Source organism: Callithrix jacchus, chromosome 4 (genome assembly GCF_049354715.1).
Source record: "Callithrix jacchus isolate 240 chromosome 4, calJac240_pri, whole genome shotgun sequence".
NCBI classification, from domain to species: Eukaryota; Metazoa; Chordata; class Mammalia; order Primates; family Cebidae; genus Callithrix; species Callithrix jacchus.
In genome coordinates, this window is record NC_133505.1 from 114,435,097 (window position 1) to 114,451,376 (window position 16,280).

At 40.1% G+C, this 16,280-nt stretch overlaps 1 protein-coding gene across 5 annotated transcripts in view; it reads left to right on the top strand.

Moving 5' to 3' along the window:
• The window catches only part of AFG1L (AFG1 like ATPase), a 251,443-nt gene that overhangs the window by 46,092 nt on the left and 189,071 nt on the right, over positions 1-16,280 (top strand). For all 5 annotated transcript variants that reach the window (XM_054254317.2, XM_078369902.1, XM_002746932.7 and 2 more), the window contains one exon: positions 15,122-15,173. In XM_054254317.2, the coding sequence (XP_054110292.1) occupies positions 15,122-15,173 (52 nt within the window). The remainder of the gene's footprint in view (positions 1-15,121; positions 15,174-16,280) is intronic.

Genomic DNA, 16,280 nt, shown 5'->3' on the forward strand with positions numbered 1-16,280 from the left:
CAGTTTAATTTCTCAGATTCAGAATATCAACAGCGTTCAGAACAAGGGATATTTTCTGCATCTTTCTTTCAATGAAGCCCAGATTGGCTTGAGAATGATGCTTGTGTCTCAGTAGTGGACGAAACTAGTAGTGGTCCGGAGTAGACCAGACCTAGCAGAGCTTCACTCAAGCTAGGCCAGAAGCAGAGTATCAGGTAGGAGTAAAGTGAACATGGAAGGATTTGCTGGAGAACTAGCCCCCTGTCATTTGTCTTCCAGTGGTACACATAGGAACTTATAAATGTTTGTGACTTGAATGCATGAGACCAAAAAGTCATTTGCATTTTTAAATTGTGTTATAATCAGAAATTGAGCCATTTTTTATGCTAGTAGTTTTAGAGTTTTAAGCACATCCCCAACTTATTTAGATACTTAGATAGGCTTAATTGTGCTAGTAAACTGAGCAAGTTGATGTATTATACTTTAGGTTGCTGGGATTCTTTTGCAAATCAGCTAAAGATATTTCTAAAACTATTTTCATTTAAAGAGAATTTATGGGTACTAATATATAGTTCAGTTTTTAGGTTTTTTTTTTTTTTGAGACCAAGTCTTGCTCTGTTGCCCAGGCTGGAGTGCAGTGGCACAATTTTGGCTCACTGCAACCTCCGCCTCCCAGGGTCAAGCGATTCTCCTACCTCAACCTCTCGAGTAGCTGAGATTACAGGCACCTGCCACCATGCTTGGCTAAGTTTTGTATTTTTAGTTGACACAGGGTTTCACCATGCTAGCCGAGTTGGTCTCGAACTCCTTATCTCATGATCCACCCACCTCAGCCTCCCAAAGTGCTGAGATTACAGGCGTGAGCCACTGTGCGCAGCCTTAGTTTTTTAGTTTTTAAAGATCTTCTTAGAAACCTGAAATGATCTACTTTTATCAAAAAGTGGTCCATGTTGAGAATGCTATAATGCCAGTTTTTAAAAGATGTAATTATGCTCAGCATTCCAGCTGGAATCATTGTTTCTGATTCTATCATTTTGGGAGATAATAATGCAATGGTGGGGGGAACGGAGAGAAACAGGAAAAGTAGTATTCCTGCATTTTAAACAAATTGAAAACAACACTTTTTATTTTAACAGCACCACCCTTATTATCTAATTGTCCTAGTGGAAATTATGCCAGCGTAGCAGGTGGATGGTGATCCAGAAAGGCAGAGGACGTGCTCTTTCAATGGATAACTTTGATGAGAATCACCTTGGATGATTTTTTGATGCTAGAATTTTAATATCATAAGGAACAAAGGATAATGTTAAAATCATTACATCAAATTATTTGGAATGATATACATTCTTTTACTTTGCAGTAGTTAAAGGCATAGTTTTGATAACAGTTTTAAAAGCAAATGTCTACAAATATGCAGATATTTTTGAATAATTTTAGATTTAGTTCAAAAGTAAAAATAATACTGTAATTAGTCACATTACCAAATTTTGTTCTGTTTTTTTTCCAACTTTTCATTTTGAAAAATTTAAACAATATACTTAGATCCACTAATGGTTAACGTTTTGCCACATTTGTTGAATCTTCTCTCTAAATATCTTATTTTCTGGAACCATCTACAAGTAAGTTGCCTCATAACACTTGACCCCTAAATATATCACATATAATGCCTAACAAAGACCTTTTCCTGCATAACTATATTATCGTCATTACTTCAAGAAATTTAACACGCGTTTAGTAATGTTATCTAAAGTAGGATTGGCAGATTTAGCAAATAAAAATACAGGCTGTCCAGATAAATGTGAAATGTATGTATGTATGTATGTGTATACATACATGTGTTGAGATGGGGTCTTGCTATAGCCCAGGCTGGTCTTGAACTCCTGGGCTCATGTGATCCCTCTGCCTCAGCCTCCTGTACAGCTAGATTACAAGTGCAAGACGTGACATTTTTAAAAGGAATGTAGCATGATCTAACCTTGAATATGTGAACTACCTCGAGCTAATAGTTTACCTGATATACAAGAGATGTTGCTGAAATTTCCCTGAAATGTTTTAAATAACTCTTAGAGCTCCTTTGAGTTTGCTGCAGTGCCGGGTGCCTCAATGTGGGAACTTCAATTCTTTACAATACGTTTTATTGACTTTTTAGTACATGTGAGCATTGTGTGTTCACTACACATGCAGTATATATTATGTTATATGCTCTGTGTGTTTTATTATTCATGTTTTGTCCCCTCTTCTATTCGTGAGTTCCTTGGAAACAGAATTGTTTTCTACACATTATTGTATCCTTAGCACATTGCACAGTACATGCAGAGTACAGAGTATATGCCCACAAATGCTGGTTGAATTGTATGAAATTAAATCTAGGTTTATCTCCTAATTTTATTAATGAGAAATAAAGGCGTAAGGTAAGCAGAAATATCTCATGTTCAGAAATATTTGTTAGTGGTAGGAAATCTTAGTTCTCAAATACAACCCAGACTTGAGCCTCTGCTTTTCAGTTAAGTAAAAACCTAAATTGGACATGTATCATATATTATGGGTAGTAACAGTGAGGTATATTGAAATAGATAATTAAAAAATTCCAAAGCTAAATATTATAGTGTTCATTTTGGGATTGGTGCTTGGTGGTTGCATGCAAGATAGGGTTTTTACTAAAGGTTTTCTGTTTTTGTTACTAAATCCTTGGAGAGATTGTATAATGACAACATTTCGGGCTGGGTGAAGTGGCTCATGCCTATAATCTCAGCACTTTGGGAGGCTGAGTTGGAAGAATCGCTTGAGCCAAGGAGTTTAAAACGAGCCTGTGCAACATAGGGAGATCTCATTTCTACAAAAAATGTAAAAAGTAGCTGGGCATGGTGGTGTGTACCTGTGGTCCCAGTTACTTGGGAGGCTAGTTTGGGAAGATCACTTGAGCCCGGGAGGTTGAGCCTGAAGTGAGCTGTGATGGTGCCACTGGACTTCAGCCTGGGTGACAAAGCGACAGACACCTTATCTCAAAAAATCCAAAAAAACATTTTGGACTTGGGAGTCAGATTTGAAGTGCATTTCCATTTTGACTCTGACACTGTCTTTGTCTTTGTCTTGGTTCTGCCATCTGATTCATAAGTCATTTGCTATGAGTGGGAATATTGATCTCTGAGAAAATATTTTCCTACTACATCTATGATTGCAAAATATGAAATATTTTAAAGAGCTTTGTGATCAAATAAGTGTAGGAAATGCTATGTGAATAACTGTCAGAGAATCACAATGCCATTAGTATATCAAAGGCTCTGAGAAATTCTGCAGTAAACAAACTTTTTTTTTTTGTAGAGATGAGGTCTCCCTGTGTTGTCCAGGCTGGTCTTGAACTCCTGGGCTCAAGGATTCTTTCTGCCTCAGCTTCCCAAAGTGCTGGGATTACAGGAGTGAGCCACCATGCCTAGCCAAAGAAACTTTTAAACTTTGGTCCTGTGATTCAGTGTTTCTCTAATTTGAACACATGGCCTCTTCTAAAATGAGCATCCATAAACATAATGCAGAAGTAATGCTTTATGCAGTAAACTTTAGAAAACCCTACTTGTGGCTGGGTGCGGTGGCTCACACCTGAAATCCCAGCACTTTGGGAGGTTGAGGTGGGTGGATCATGAGGTCAAGAGATCGAGACCATCCTGGCCAACATACTGAAACCCCGTCTCTACTAAAATACAAAAATTAGCTGGGTGTCGTGGTGCATGCCTGTAGTCCCAGATACTCAGGAGGCTGAGGCAGGAGAATTGCTTGAACCAGGAGGCGGAGGTTGCAATGAGCCGAGATTGGGCCACTGCACTCCAGCCTGGAGCCTGGCAAAAGAGTAAGACTCTGTCTCAAAAAAAAAAAAAAAAAAAGAAAAAAAGAAAAAGAAAACCCTACTTGCTTCACAGGAATTGTTTGTGTCTGACATATAGTGAGAGCGTAACAAAAGATGTGAGACCCCATTCCCAAAACACACATCCTGGATTCTGGCTTGAAGACATTCAATGCTCTCTTATTTATTTATTTATTTATTGAGAGAGAATTTTGCTGTGTTGCCCAGGTTGGAGTGCAGTGGCATGATCTCAGCTCACTGCAACCTCTGTCTCCCAGGTTCAAATCAGTCTCCCGCCTCAGCCTCCAGAGTAGCTGGGATTACAGGCACGCACCACCACACCTAGCTAATTTTTGTATTTTTAGTAGAGATGGGGTTTTACTATGTTGGCCAGGCTGGTCTCGAACTCCTGACCTCAAGTGATCCACCCACCTTGGCCTCCCAAAGTGCTAGAATTACAGGCATGAGTCACTGTGTCCGGCCTCAGTGCTCTTTTATATCTTGTGCTACAGAGGTTCTAATGTACAGTTGTCTCCAGAATCATATTATTTTAGAATATCCTTGGCATTGGCTACTTTCTGTTATTCCTGATATAATAAGAATGTTTTATAGTTCTAAAGAGTAGTTTGAACAGTAGCAATAATTAATGAACAATATTGATTATGCAAATCACCATTTTAGAATTTTCCCTTTTTTGGATTATTATGAACAACTCATTCAGTGTTTCTGAGCCTGGTTTTTCTTAACCCTCTGGGATGGATCTCTGTGGTGCCATCAATATAAAAATTGTGTGATGTATTAAATTTGTTCATAGGAGTGAAGCTAATTTCCATTTGCTAATAATCTATAATCAGAGGACAGAGGGAATGATTTGGGAGTTTTATAAAGAATTACTGTGCTAATGTGCTTAGAAACTGCTTACTCCTTTCAGAACCATTGCAGCTCCAATTGTGTAAATAAGCCAATGGTTACCCAGCCATATTGCATTAGCTGTTCTACCTGGTGGCCATTGCTATGTAGAAGGAGACTCCTGCTCCGGGAAATGGCGGTAGTTATACTCCAGGAGTGCATTTGGATACTGGTAATTGGGACAATTTACTGCCTCCTTTGCTTTCTCTGGTCCTTGGTGTTACCAGAAGGTTCAGGCAGCAGGAAACTCAACAAAAACCAATACCAGGACTGAAGGGAGGAGATTTTTATGACAACAGGGCATCTCTCTGCTTCTGTTTCTGTACGTAGTTTATACAAATTTCACAATTTCCTTTTATGAGTTTGTCCCAGAAAATTCTTTCTTACCATTACCTGTAATTCATTAAGGCATTGATGCAACACTTATTTTTGTGTGTCGTAAGGGAGGCAAACTTTACCTCTTAATCTCTTAGGGTCTCTGGCTGGGCCCAAGAATTAAATTTAAGTAAGACAGATTAACAGAAGAAAAGCATACAGGTATATGCAGCCAGGAGTCCCCATAGGAAAATGAAGACCTCAAAAGCAGATAGACCCAAGTGCTTATTACTAGGTTGAACAGAGTAGCAATTGTGGAAAATAACTAAAATATATGGAGTTCCCAGCTACTCAGGAGGCTGAGGTGAGAGGATCGATCACTTGAGCCTAGGAGTTTGAGTCCAGCCTGGGCAACATAGGGGGACCCCATCTCTTAAAAAATTTAAATAGATAAATAAATAAATAAAAGGTATGAGGAGACTAATAGAATATAAAAGTTATGTTAACAAAGTCTGTTTGTACAGATTTTTCTTGGTCTCAAACTCCCCATCTCTGGTAATAAGAACTTTTCCTTTTCCTTCTGGTATAGGGAAGGCATCTCTTCCTTGGCTATTTTATCTCCCTTTTCCCTAAGAAAAGGGGAGATCAGAGTGCCCTTTTTGCATCTGCTGTTTTTCAAGTGTCTTTAGTTCCAAACAATCCTTATACCAAAGCGATATATTTTGGGATGGCATATTCTGCACCCTTTATTGTCTACTGTGTGTGTTGTTTTTTAGGTGCTTAAGTGATTAAGCCACTATCCCTGCCACGAGGAGGTCCTGTTATAGTTTAGAGTTCAAACTTCGATAAGAAATTTCTTTTATGATGATGATGATGATGATTTTTGAGACAAGGTCTCGCTCTGTCACCCAGGCCGGAGTGCAGTAGTATGATCATAGCTCACTGTAGCTTTGACCTCCCAGGCTCAAGCGATCCTTCCACCTCATCCTTCTGAGTAGCTGGGACTGCAGGTGTGCCCCACTGTGCCTGGCTCATATATACTTTATATTCTGATGACAATGTCAAATTGCCTCAAGAGAGATTGCAATAATTCATATTCTTGCCAGTTTATGAGCTTGCCTGTCCCCTTACATCTTTGTTAATACAGTATCCTCTCAAACTTTCAGATTTTTGCCACAATGGTATTTCATTATTATTTTAAATTATACCTCTTGTATTGGGAATGAGATTATTCTTTCAACTGTTAAAGCCATTTGCATTTGTTTTTCTTACTGATTGATTTATTAAAAACTCTTTATTAAGAAAATAAACACACCTTGCCATGTATGTACCTATGCAACAATCTTGCATGATCTGCACATGTACCCCAGAACCTAAAGTACAATTAAAAAAAAAATGAAAAAAGAAACAAATTCTTCCTTTTTTTGAGATGAAGTCTTGCTCTGTTGCCCAGTCTGGAGTGCAGTGACATGATCTCAGCTCACTGCAACCTCTGCCTCCCAGTTTCAAATGATTCTTGTGCTTCAGCCTCCTGAGTAACTGGGACTACAATCATGTGTCACCACACCCGGCTAATTTTTGTATTTTTAGTAGAGATGGTGTTTCACCATGTTGGCCAGGCTGGTCTTGAACTCTTGACCTCAAGTGATCTGCTCACATTGGCCTTCCAAAGTGCTGGGATTACTGGTGTGAGCCACTGTGCACAGGCAGAAAATAAATTCTTAAGTTTATTTTTTTCTTGGAGACAGAGTCTTGCTCTGTCGCCCAGCCTGGTGTGCAGTGGCGTGATCTCTGCTTACTGCAATTTCCTCCTCCGGGTTCAAGTGATTCTCCCACCTCAGCCTCCTGCATAGCTGGAATTACGGGCAAGCACCATCACGCCTGGCTAATTTTTATATTTTTAGTAGAGAAAGGACCATGTTGGCCAGGCTGGTCTTGAACTCCTGACCTCAAGTGATCCTCCTACCTTGGCCTCCCAAAGTGCTGGATTACAGGCGTGCTACTGAAATTCTTTTAAGTTACCTTTTAATTTTTGTGGGTACATAGTAGGTGTGTATATTTATAGGGTACATGAGATTTTTTTTTTTTTTTCTTTTTTGAGACAGAGTCTTGCTCTGTCTCCCAGGCTGGAGTGAAGTGACTTGATCTTGGCTCACTGCAACTTCCGCCTCCTGGGTTCAAGTGATTCTCCTGCCTCAGCCTCCTGAGTAGCTGGGATTACAGGTATGTGCTACCACACCCAGCTAATTTTTGTATTTTTAGTAGAGATGGGGTTTCACCACATTGGTCAGGCTGGTCTTGAACTCCTGACCTTGTGATCTGCCTACCTTGGCCTCGCAAAGTACTAGGATTGCAGGCGTGAGCCACTGCACCCGGCCAAGGTGTTTTGATACAGGCATGCAATGTGAAATAATCACATCATAGAGAATGAGATACCCAGCCCCTCAAGCATTTATCCTTTGTGTTACAAACAAATTATATACTCTTAGTTATTTTTAAATCTATAATTAAGTTAACTGTAGTCATTCTGTTGTGCTATCAAATACTAAGACTTACTCTTTCTATTTTTTTATACACATTAACCATTCCCACCTCCCTCTCCACCCCAGCTGCCCCCACCCTTCCCAGTCTCTGGTAACCATCCTTCTAATCTCTATGTTCATGAGTTCAATTGCTTTGATTTTTAAATCTCACAAATAAGTGAGAATATGTGATGTTTGGCTTTCTGTGCATGGCTTATTTCACTTCATATAATGACCTCCAGTTTCATTCATGTTGTTAAAAATAACAGGATCTCGTTCTTTTTTTATGGCTGCATAGGGCTCCTATGTGTTCTTGTCTGAAATAACTGATGCAATTTTTTTTTTGCAGTTTATTTGCTGTTTTTCCTTGCTTAGGATTTTTTCTAACAGAAAATTTTAATTTCAGTATTTTTTGTTTCTTTTTTTGAGTTAGAGTCTTGCTCTGTTGCCCAGGCTGGAGTGTAGTGTCGTGATCTCAGCTCACTACAAACTCTACCTCCCGGGTTCAAGTGATTCTTCTGCCTCAGCCTCTCCCAAGTAGCTGGGATTAAAGGGGTGTGCCAGCACACCTCGCTAATTTTTGTATTTTTAGTAGAGACGGGGTCTGACCATGTTGGCTAGGCTAGTCTCAAACTCCTGACCTCAGGTGATTTGCCTGCCTTGGCCTCCCAAAATCTGAAATTACAGATGTGAGCCACCACACCCTGCCTTAATTTCACTATTTTTAAGGTATCTGTTTTTTCCCTTATGATCTCTGGGAAAAATATGTCTTGTGAAATATTACACTTTAAGATTGTAGAAGTAAATAAATTGGAAGACATTTTATAAATCAACAGCTTTATAAGCTGCTGATAAGAAGGATTACAAGAGAAGCACAATTTGATTTGATGGGTCCTGGTTCCTGAGAAGGTAGATAGGATATGAAATCAAACACTAATACAGGAAGAGGAACTGTTTCCATTCCCATTTGAAGAGGAATGGATGGGTACAGACGTGGATGGGATTGCAGTTTTACAGAGGAAGTTGAAGGACTTTCAACATCTGAAAGTGATGAGTGAAATGTAGTTTAGCTTAATGGGAACTAAGAAAGTTCTAGAGATTCTTTGCAGAGACACAGTGAACTCACCAGAGAAACAGAATTGTTGACAATATGGAGGGACTATAGGGAAGGTCCACTCTGCATGACTATTAGATTTTTTCCAGCAATCTTCAGCAATCTGGGTGAAGTTCGTGGGAGGGCATATATCTTAGTATGAGATTTTTGTATTTTTAGCTATCTTTTTATCATTTATAATTTTATTAAATTATGGTTAGAGTATGTTTGATTCTTTGGAATATATTGAAGTTTTCTTTCTGGCCTAGCATATGGACTATATTTGAAATTGTGTTGCTTGTTCTTGGATGTATTCTTGGTTTATTGGGTTTAGAGTTTATATGGATGTAAATTGCTTGAGCTTACTAATTGTATTGTTCAGATCTTTGAGAGGGGTATGTCAAAGGGTGTGATGTTTCTTTTTTTCATGAATTACAGGTCTGGGTATAAACAGGTATTGGTAAGCACATAATGCTTGCAGTCTTTGGCATGATTACACATGCAGAGGTGAGCAGTGAGGGGGAAACTCCCCTGTGCTGGGTCCTGCACCCAACAGATAAGGAGACAGGAGGTTGGAGAGTTGATAGGGCTTACCCAGGGTCACCTAGCTAGTAAATAGCCAGCCAGGATTTATACCCAGATCTTTTGGGTTCAACTCTAATACTCTTCTGCCATATCTCTTTTGCTTGGTGGAGGTAGGTGGTAGGTTATCACTGTCTTCCAACATTATCCTTAAGCTTACAATCTATCTGAACAATCAAAAAGTTGATCCTGCTGGATTGTCTTCAAAAGCCCATTAGAGAAGCTGTCATCATCCTACTTTACAGACTCCCTAAGATACAGGTAACTTGTGAAAAATCTTATAACTGGTCACTAGAGAAAATTATTTCAGATTTTAAAGTTTGGGTCTAATGTTACATGTGTGCATTTTGGGAGTCCAAGACGTATCAGAGTCCTGGCAGAAAACAATCACAGCAGATGTTTCAATAAAGAACATGTATTTATTTCAATAAATAAAATTTAGAGACTACTTAGAGAGGCATGGGCAGGCTTAAGGCAGCAAACAAGAGATGGAAGGGCAAAGGAGGAGCCTGGTGAGAGCTGGAGTTGTGGCCTGAGGGATGGACTGCCTGTTGGTCTGGAGGAATGCAGCTTTTTTGAGACACAGTTCTGAAGCAGGGTGGGGATGGGAGGGAACGACCCATGCCTTTCTATGCCCTCGCTCCTATTTCCTACAAGGAATAGCTCCCCATGGGCTGAACCAGCCAGAAAACCAGTCTCTTGGGGTATAGGCAGGAGGGAGAAGGCACTGGGAGAGGGGAGCACGTGGAGAATAACCAGCAGCGAGAAACAATGCAAGGATGGAGTTCATGGTCCATGTTACAGCTACCTTTGATTTCTGAGACATAAGGGCAAGTTATAGGGTATTAAATTTAAGGAGGGAAATTTAATAGAACAGAAAAATAGTGTTAAGTTCTGAGAAAATGTAAATTAGCAGCATGCAAATGATATGGGTTCCTAAGGGACAGTCATTTTGAAGAAAACCCCGTAAACCTAACTTTCCTTGAAATCACTACTATTACAGTGGGGAGTGGGGAGTTGGGGAGAGATAACATGGGGAGAAATGCCAGATATAGGTGATGGGGAGGAAGGCAGCAAACCACATTGCCATATATGTACCTATGCAACAATTTTGCATGTTCTTCACATGTACTCTGAAACCTAAGACGAAATAAAATAAAAATTAAAAAAAATTCAAAAACTTCTTTAGGACCAATTTTACAGCCTTCTGATTAGTCTTACTGTTTTCCATTTGATCCTCTCATTTTTCCCTTAAGACATAGATTTTTAAGCCCCTTAAAATAATTTCAATAATTATTAGGAAACTGAAGTTTTTATTAGGAGAATATTAGCTTGTTTCTCCAAGTAAAAATGCTTGGAGTAGCTAATATTGTTTAGATAGACTATGTCTGTGTCTAATGATTCTCATTAAAAGGATATTCATTTTGTTTATCAATTTACTTATATTAAAATCTCCATCTTATACAGTGTTCATGAGATACAAGGTAATTGTGATCTTAGATGTCTGAGGATCTTTTCTTTGGCACAGTGGTATCTCTTTGTCATCTAAATTATTACTATAAAATATACAGTATGACAGATTATATATGTAATATATATGTATAATATGTGTGTGTATAGCAGTGTTTGCTAAAGTGCTATTGCTAAAATATATTGAGTTGAGAGGAAAAAATACAAGAGAGGACCCTGAGTGCAACTTTTTCTTTTCTTTTTGAGACAGAGTCTCACTCTGTTGCCCAGGCTGGAATGCAATGGTATGATCTCAGCTCACTGCAACCTCTGTCTCCTGGGTTTAAGTGATTCTCCTGCCTCAGCCTCCTTCTGAGTAGCTGGGATTACAGGTGCTCACCACCATGCCTAGCTAATTTTTGTATTTTTAGTAGAGATGGGGTTTCACCATGTTGGCTGCACTGGTCCTGATCTCTTGACCTCAAGTGATCCGCCTGCCTGGGCCTCCCAAAGTGCTGGCATTACAGGTGTGAGCCACCACTCCCGGCCAACTTTTTCGGTTTTTTAGCAGTATTCAGCTCTCTCCATGCAATCTTTCCCCCTATCTTTGTTTATTTCTTTTGCCTGAACTTCATTTATTCAGCTTATTTGCATGTAGCAGTATTAGAATAGGCCTTAAACTATTCCCACAAAATATATTGCAAAGAATTATGAATTGCTATGACACTCAGTTACTTAATACAAAATGATGCTTTCAAAAGATTTTAAATACATAGAATATACTTAGACATTATTAGGTTTTATGCAAGTTTTCCAATTTGAAGCTGTTCTAAAATTAAGAGCATAATGCTTTTTCTGGCAAGTTGAAAATAGGATAACCAGTGCATGATAATGGTTCATATAAGCAACAACAAAAAAACCAAGAAAAATTAAGAAGTTTTGGCAGGCGTAGAAAACTGTTTTGAGTGGAGATTTAAGAATAGATGGAGAGTTAACATGCAGAGAGACAGCAGGAAGCCATCCAGATGGCAGAGCCAAAGCAAAGAAGATTCTTTTGTCTGGCCTAGACCTTAGCGAGGTCTAGAAGGTACAAGGTACATTTAATAGAGAAAGAAAGCCAAAAGGAACAGGAAAGCAAGAGAGGTTTCTGCGGCAGGTTGGAATGAACCCACAAACTAGAAAACAAAAACAGGCCAGGTATGGTGGCTCATGGCTGCAATCCCAGTGCTTTGGGAGGCCTAAGCAGTAGTTTAAGACCAGCCCGGGCAACATAGCGAGACTCCATCTCTGCAGGATAGTTTGTTTGTTTCTTTATTTTTTGAGACAGAATCTCATTCTGTTGCCCAGGCTGGGTGTAGTGGCACGATCTCGGTTCACTGCAACCTCCACCTCCTGGGTTCAAGTGATTCTCCCACCTGAGCCTCCCAAGTAGCTGAGGTTACAGGCATGCACCACAATGCCGAGCTAATTTTTGTATTTTAAGTAGAGACAGGGTTTCACCATGTTGGCCAAGCTAGTCTTAAACTCCTGACCTCAAGTGAGCTCCCTGCCTTGGCCTTCCAAAGTGTTAGGATTGCAGGCATGAGCCATGGTGGATGTAGTGGTGCCCGCCTGCCCCAGCTACATAGGAGGCTGAGGCAAGAGGATTGCTTGAGTCCAAGCTACGATCATGCTATTGCACTCCAGCCTGGATGACAGAGTGACACCCTGTCTCTAAAATAAATAAAATAAAATATGACAAAACCAAAAGCTTTATGGATGAGACCCTGAAAGCTAGGTTTTGAGAATGTTCTCTGCCAAATTATTGACCACTCTGGTTGATGCTAAGTGGCATAATCTTTTCTTTTTTCTGTCTTACCCTCCCTTTCTGAATTCACTCCACCCTGTCATACCTTGGTTTTTGTACAGATGTTTAGGAAGCGCTGCAGAGTTCTAAGGTTACTCTTCTAAGTGTAACAAAATTCAAGACGGTTGTTTTGTTTGATAACAGCATCAGGTAAGAGAAGTTCCATTTTGCTTTGTTCCCAGAGGCCTCCAGTTTCCAGTTTTGCTCTGGACCTGACTGCTTTCCTCACCTGCAGTGCCACTGTGGTCCTGGAAGCAGGCTTTTCTCTGACAAGCCTTTTTCCCTCCCAGGGGCCCTCTGCATTTCCCAGAGCCTGTGTTTTCTTGCTGAGTGGGAAGTTTTGTTCATACCCTGAATATATGAAGAGGCAATTTTCCATTTTCACACTTGATGAATAGATTGGATAGATAAGTAGAAAATCATTTTTCCTCAATTGAAACAACTTTTTTTTTTGTAAAGATAGTGTCTTGCTTTGTTGCCCAGGCTAGTCTCAAACTCCTGAGCTCAAGCTATCCTAATGCCTCAGCCTCCCAAACATCATTTATTGAAGAGACAATTTCTTTCTCCCACTATGCTTTTTAGTAGCTTCTCTTATTTTTCCACAGTATATTATTATATTGACTTCACTTTTATTTTTATTGATTGAATGAGTGAGAGAGGGTCTTGCTCTGTTGCCCAGGCTGGAGTGCAGTGGTGTGATCTCAATTCACTGCAATCTCGACCTCCTGGGCTCAAGCAATCCTTCCACCTCAGCCTCCCATGTAGCTGGGACTACAGGAGTGTGCCACCATGCCTGGCTGATTTTTGTAGTTTTTGTAGAGTTGGGGTTTTGCTATGTTGGCCAAGCTGGTCTCAAACTCCTGAGTTCAAACAATCTGCCCACCTTGACCTCCCAAAGTGCTGGGATTACAGGTGTGAGCCACCATGCCTGGCCCACTTTTATGTTTGAGGGTTTTTGTTTATTTGTTTGTTGTTTGTTTTGCTGTCTGGATAGTCCTCTGTTTCCTTGGAGTTCATTCCCCTCTGTATATTTGTTCTGGTCTCTGACTTTTATCTTGGAATCTTTTTCCAAATATCTATTGACCATTGTCAGTAACAAGCTGATTGAAGCTCCAGCTTGAGAGCTCCAGCATGGTGACTGGTGTGCTTTACTAGAAGGTAATCTGGTAGGGATCCAAGTCTTTCTTTGGGAGAAGCTCAACCAACATAAGTGCCTTGGGGCCTTTTTATCTGGTGATCATTCAGTTTCTCCAGAAAAACTCTTCTACCATACTCTATTAATTGCTGAAATTGAGCCAAGCTGCCATTGTTTGGGGAGTCCATCTGGGAAAGAAGGGAAAGACTACATGGCTAGTAAATGGTAGAGGGGATGTACATTCAAGTTGTGTCATTGTGAACCCTTTGTTGTGGACTACTGTGGTTATTGCCTCCTGTTTTGAATCCTAAGAGGGGCTTCACAGCATTTTTTTTCTAATTTTCTTTTGCGGTAAATACACACATAAGATTTACCATCTTAATCATTTTTTAAGAGTACAGTTCAGTGGTATTAAATACATTCATAAGATAATGTAAGAATCACTGCGATTTATCTCCAGAACTCCTAATCTTGTAAAACTGAAACTCTGAACCCATTAAACAATAATTCCCCATTCCTTCCTGCCTCCAGCCCCTGGCAACCCCTTTTAGTAGCGTGTGTGTGTGTGTGTGTGTGTGTAAAATTGAGGCCGGACGCAGTGGCTCACGCCTGTAATCCCAGCACTTTGGGAGGCCGAGGTGGGTGGATCACTTGAGATCGGGAGTTCGAGACCAGCCTGATCAACATGGTGAAACCCCATCTCTACTAAAAATACAAAATTAGCTGCCTATAATCCCAGCTACTCGGGAGGCTGAGACAAGAGAATTGCTTGAACCTGAGAGGTGGAGCTTGTGGTGAGCCGAGATCATGCCATTGCACTCCAGCTTGGGCAACAAGAGCAAAACTCTGCTTCAAAAAGAAAAATTGAGACAGGATCTTGCTCTGTTGCTCAGGCTGGAGTGCTGTGGTGTGAACACGGCCCACTGCAGCCTTGACCTTGTGGGTTCAAGCAGTCCTCCAACTTCAGCCACCTGAGTAACTGGGACCACAGGTTTCACCATGCCTAATTCTTTTTAACTATTTATATAGATGAGGTCACTCTATATTGCCCAGGCTGGTCTTGAACTCTTGGGCTCAAGTGATCCTCCTACCTCAGCTTCTCAAAGTGCTCAGATTATAGGTATAAGCCACAGTGCCTGATTTCTACTTTCTGACTCTTTAATTGTTGTCTTTTGTAAGTACCTCATGTAAGTGGAATCAGAGTATTTGTCTTTTTGTGACTGGTTTATGTCACCCAGCATAATGTTCTCAAAGTTCGTTCATGTATATGTTAGAGTTTTTTCCCTTTTTAAGGCTGCATAGTATTTCAGCTTTACAGACTTTTACATCAAGTTTTTTCTTATTGTAGATAATAGCCTCTCTTGGTCTTGTATAGAGGACAGTGAAGAAGACTGTGTATATGATTAGATTTAATTATTTGCATGGTAGAGATTTATAATTTGTTCTTAATTTGCAGCTTTTTTCAAGGAGCAAACCTCCAAGGGGCCTGTATGTTTATGGAGATGTTGGTAAGTGTATTAAAATAAGTTTTTAATGGGCAAAACAGAAAGTTTCCCAGCTTTTGCTCAGAGATAATTTCTATTTCTATCCCTCAATCTATACCAGCAAGGGAATAGAATGAGGCAAGGTAATGTAGGGAGAGAAGAAAGGGCAGAGAGGGCAGTTATCTCAGCTTTTACTTTACTTCTTGTAGGGTATGCCATAGTCTAGGGAAGAATTAGTCACGATGTTAGGGTGCAAACATTATTTAATTTATTAAGTGATTAATCTCAGGGAAGAAATTCATCTATAAATAGGTTATTAGGTTAGTAGACAAATCAGGATTCCATTACTCATTAACTCAGCTTAATACTTTTTAAAATAAATAAGCTTATTTTTTTTAATTTAAAAAAAAATCATAGTTTAAGTTCTAGGATATATTTGTAGAACATGCAGGTTTGTTGCATATGTATGCATGTGCCATGGTAGTTTGCTGCACCCATCAACCTGCTATCCACATTAGGTATTTCTCCTGATGCCATTTCTCCCTTGGCCCCTGCATCCGCTGACAGGTCCGAGTGTGTGATGTTCCCCTTCCCGTGTCCATGTGTTTTCATTGTTCAACCCTCACTTATGAGTGAGAACATGCAGTGTTTGGTTTTCTGTTCTTGTGTTAGTTTGTTGAGAGTTATGGTTTCCAGCTTCATCCATTTCCCTGCAAAGGACATGAATTCATCCTTTTTTATGGCTGCATAATATTCCATGGTGTATATGTGCCACATTTTTGTAATCCAGTCTGTCATTGATGGGCATTTGGCTTGATTCCAAGTCTTTGCTATTGCCGCAATAAGCATACTGGTGCATGTGTCTTTTTTTTTTTTTTGAGACGGAGTTTTGCTCTTGTTACCAAGGCTGGAGTGCAATGGCGCAATCTCGGCTCACCACAGCCCCCACCCTCTGGGTTCAGGCAATTCTCCTGCCTCAGCCTCCTGAGTAGCTGGGATTACAGGCACGCGCCACTGTGCCCAGCTAATTTTTTGTATGTTTAGTAGAGACGGGGTTTCACCATGTTGACCAGGATGGTCTCGATCTCTTGACCTTGTGATCCACCCAACTCGGCCTCCCAAAGTGCTGGG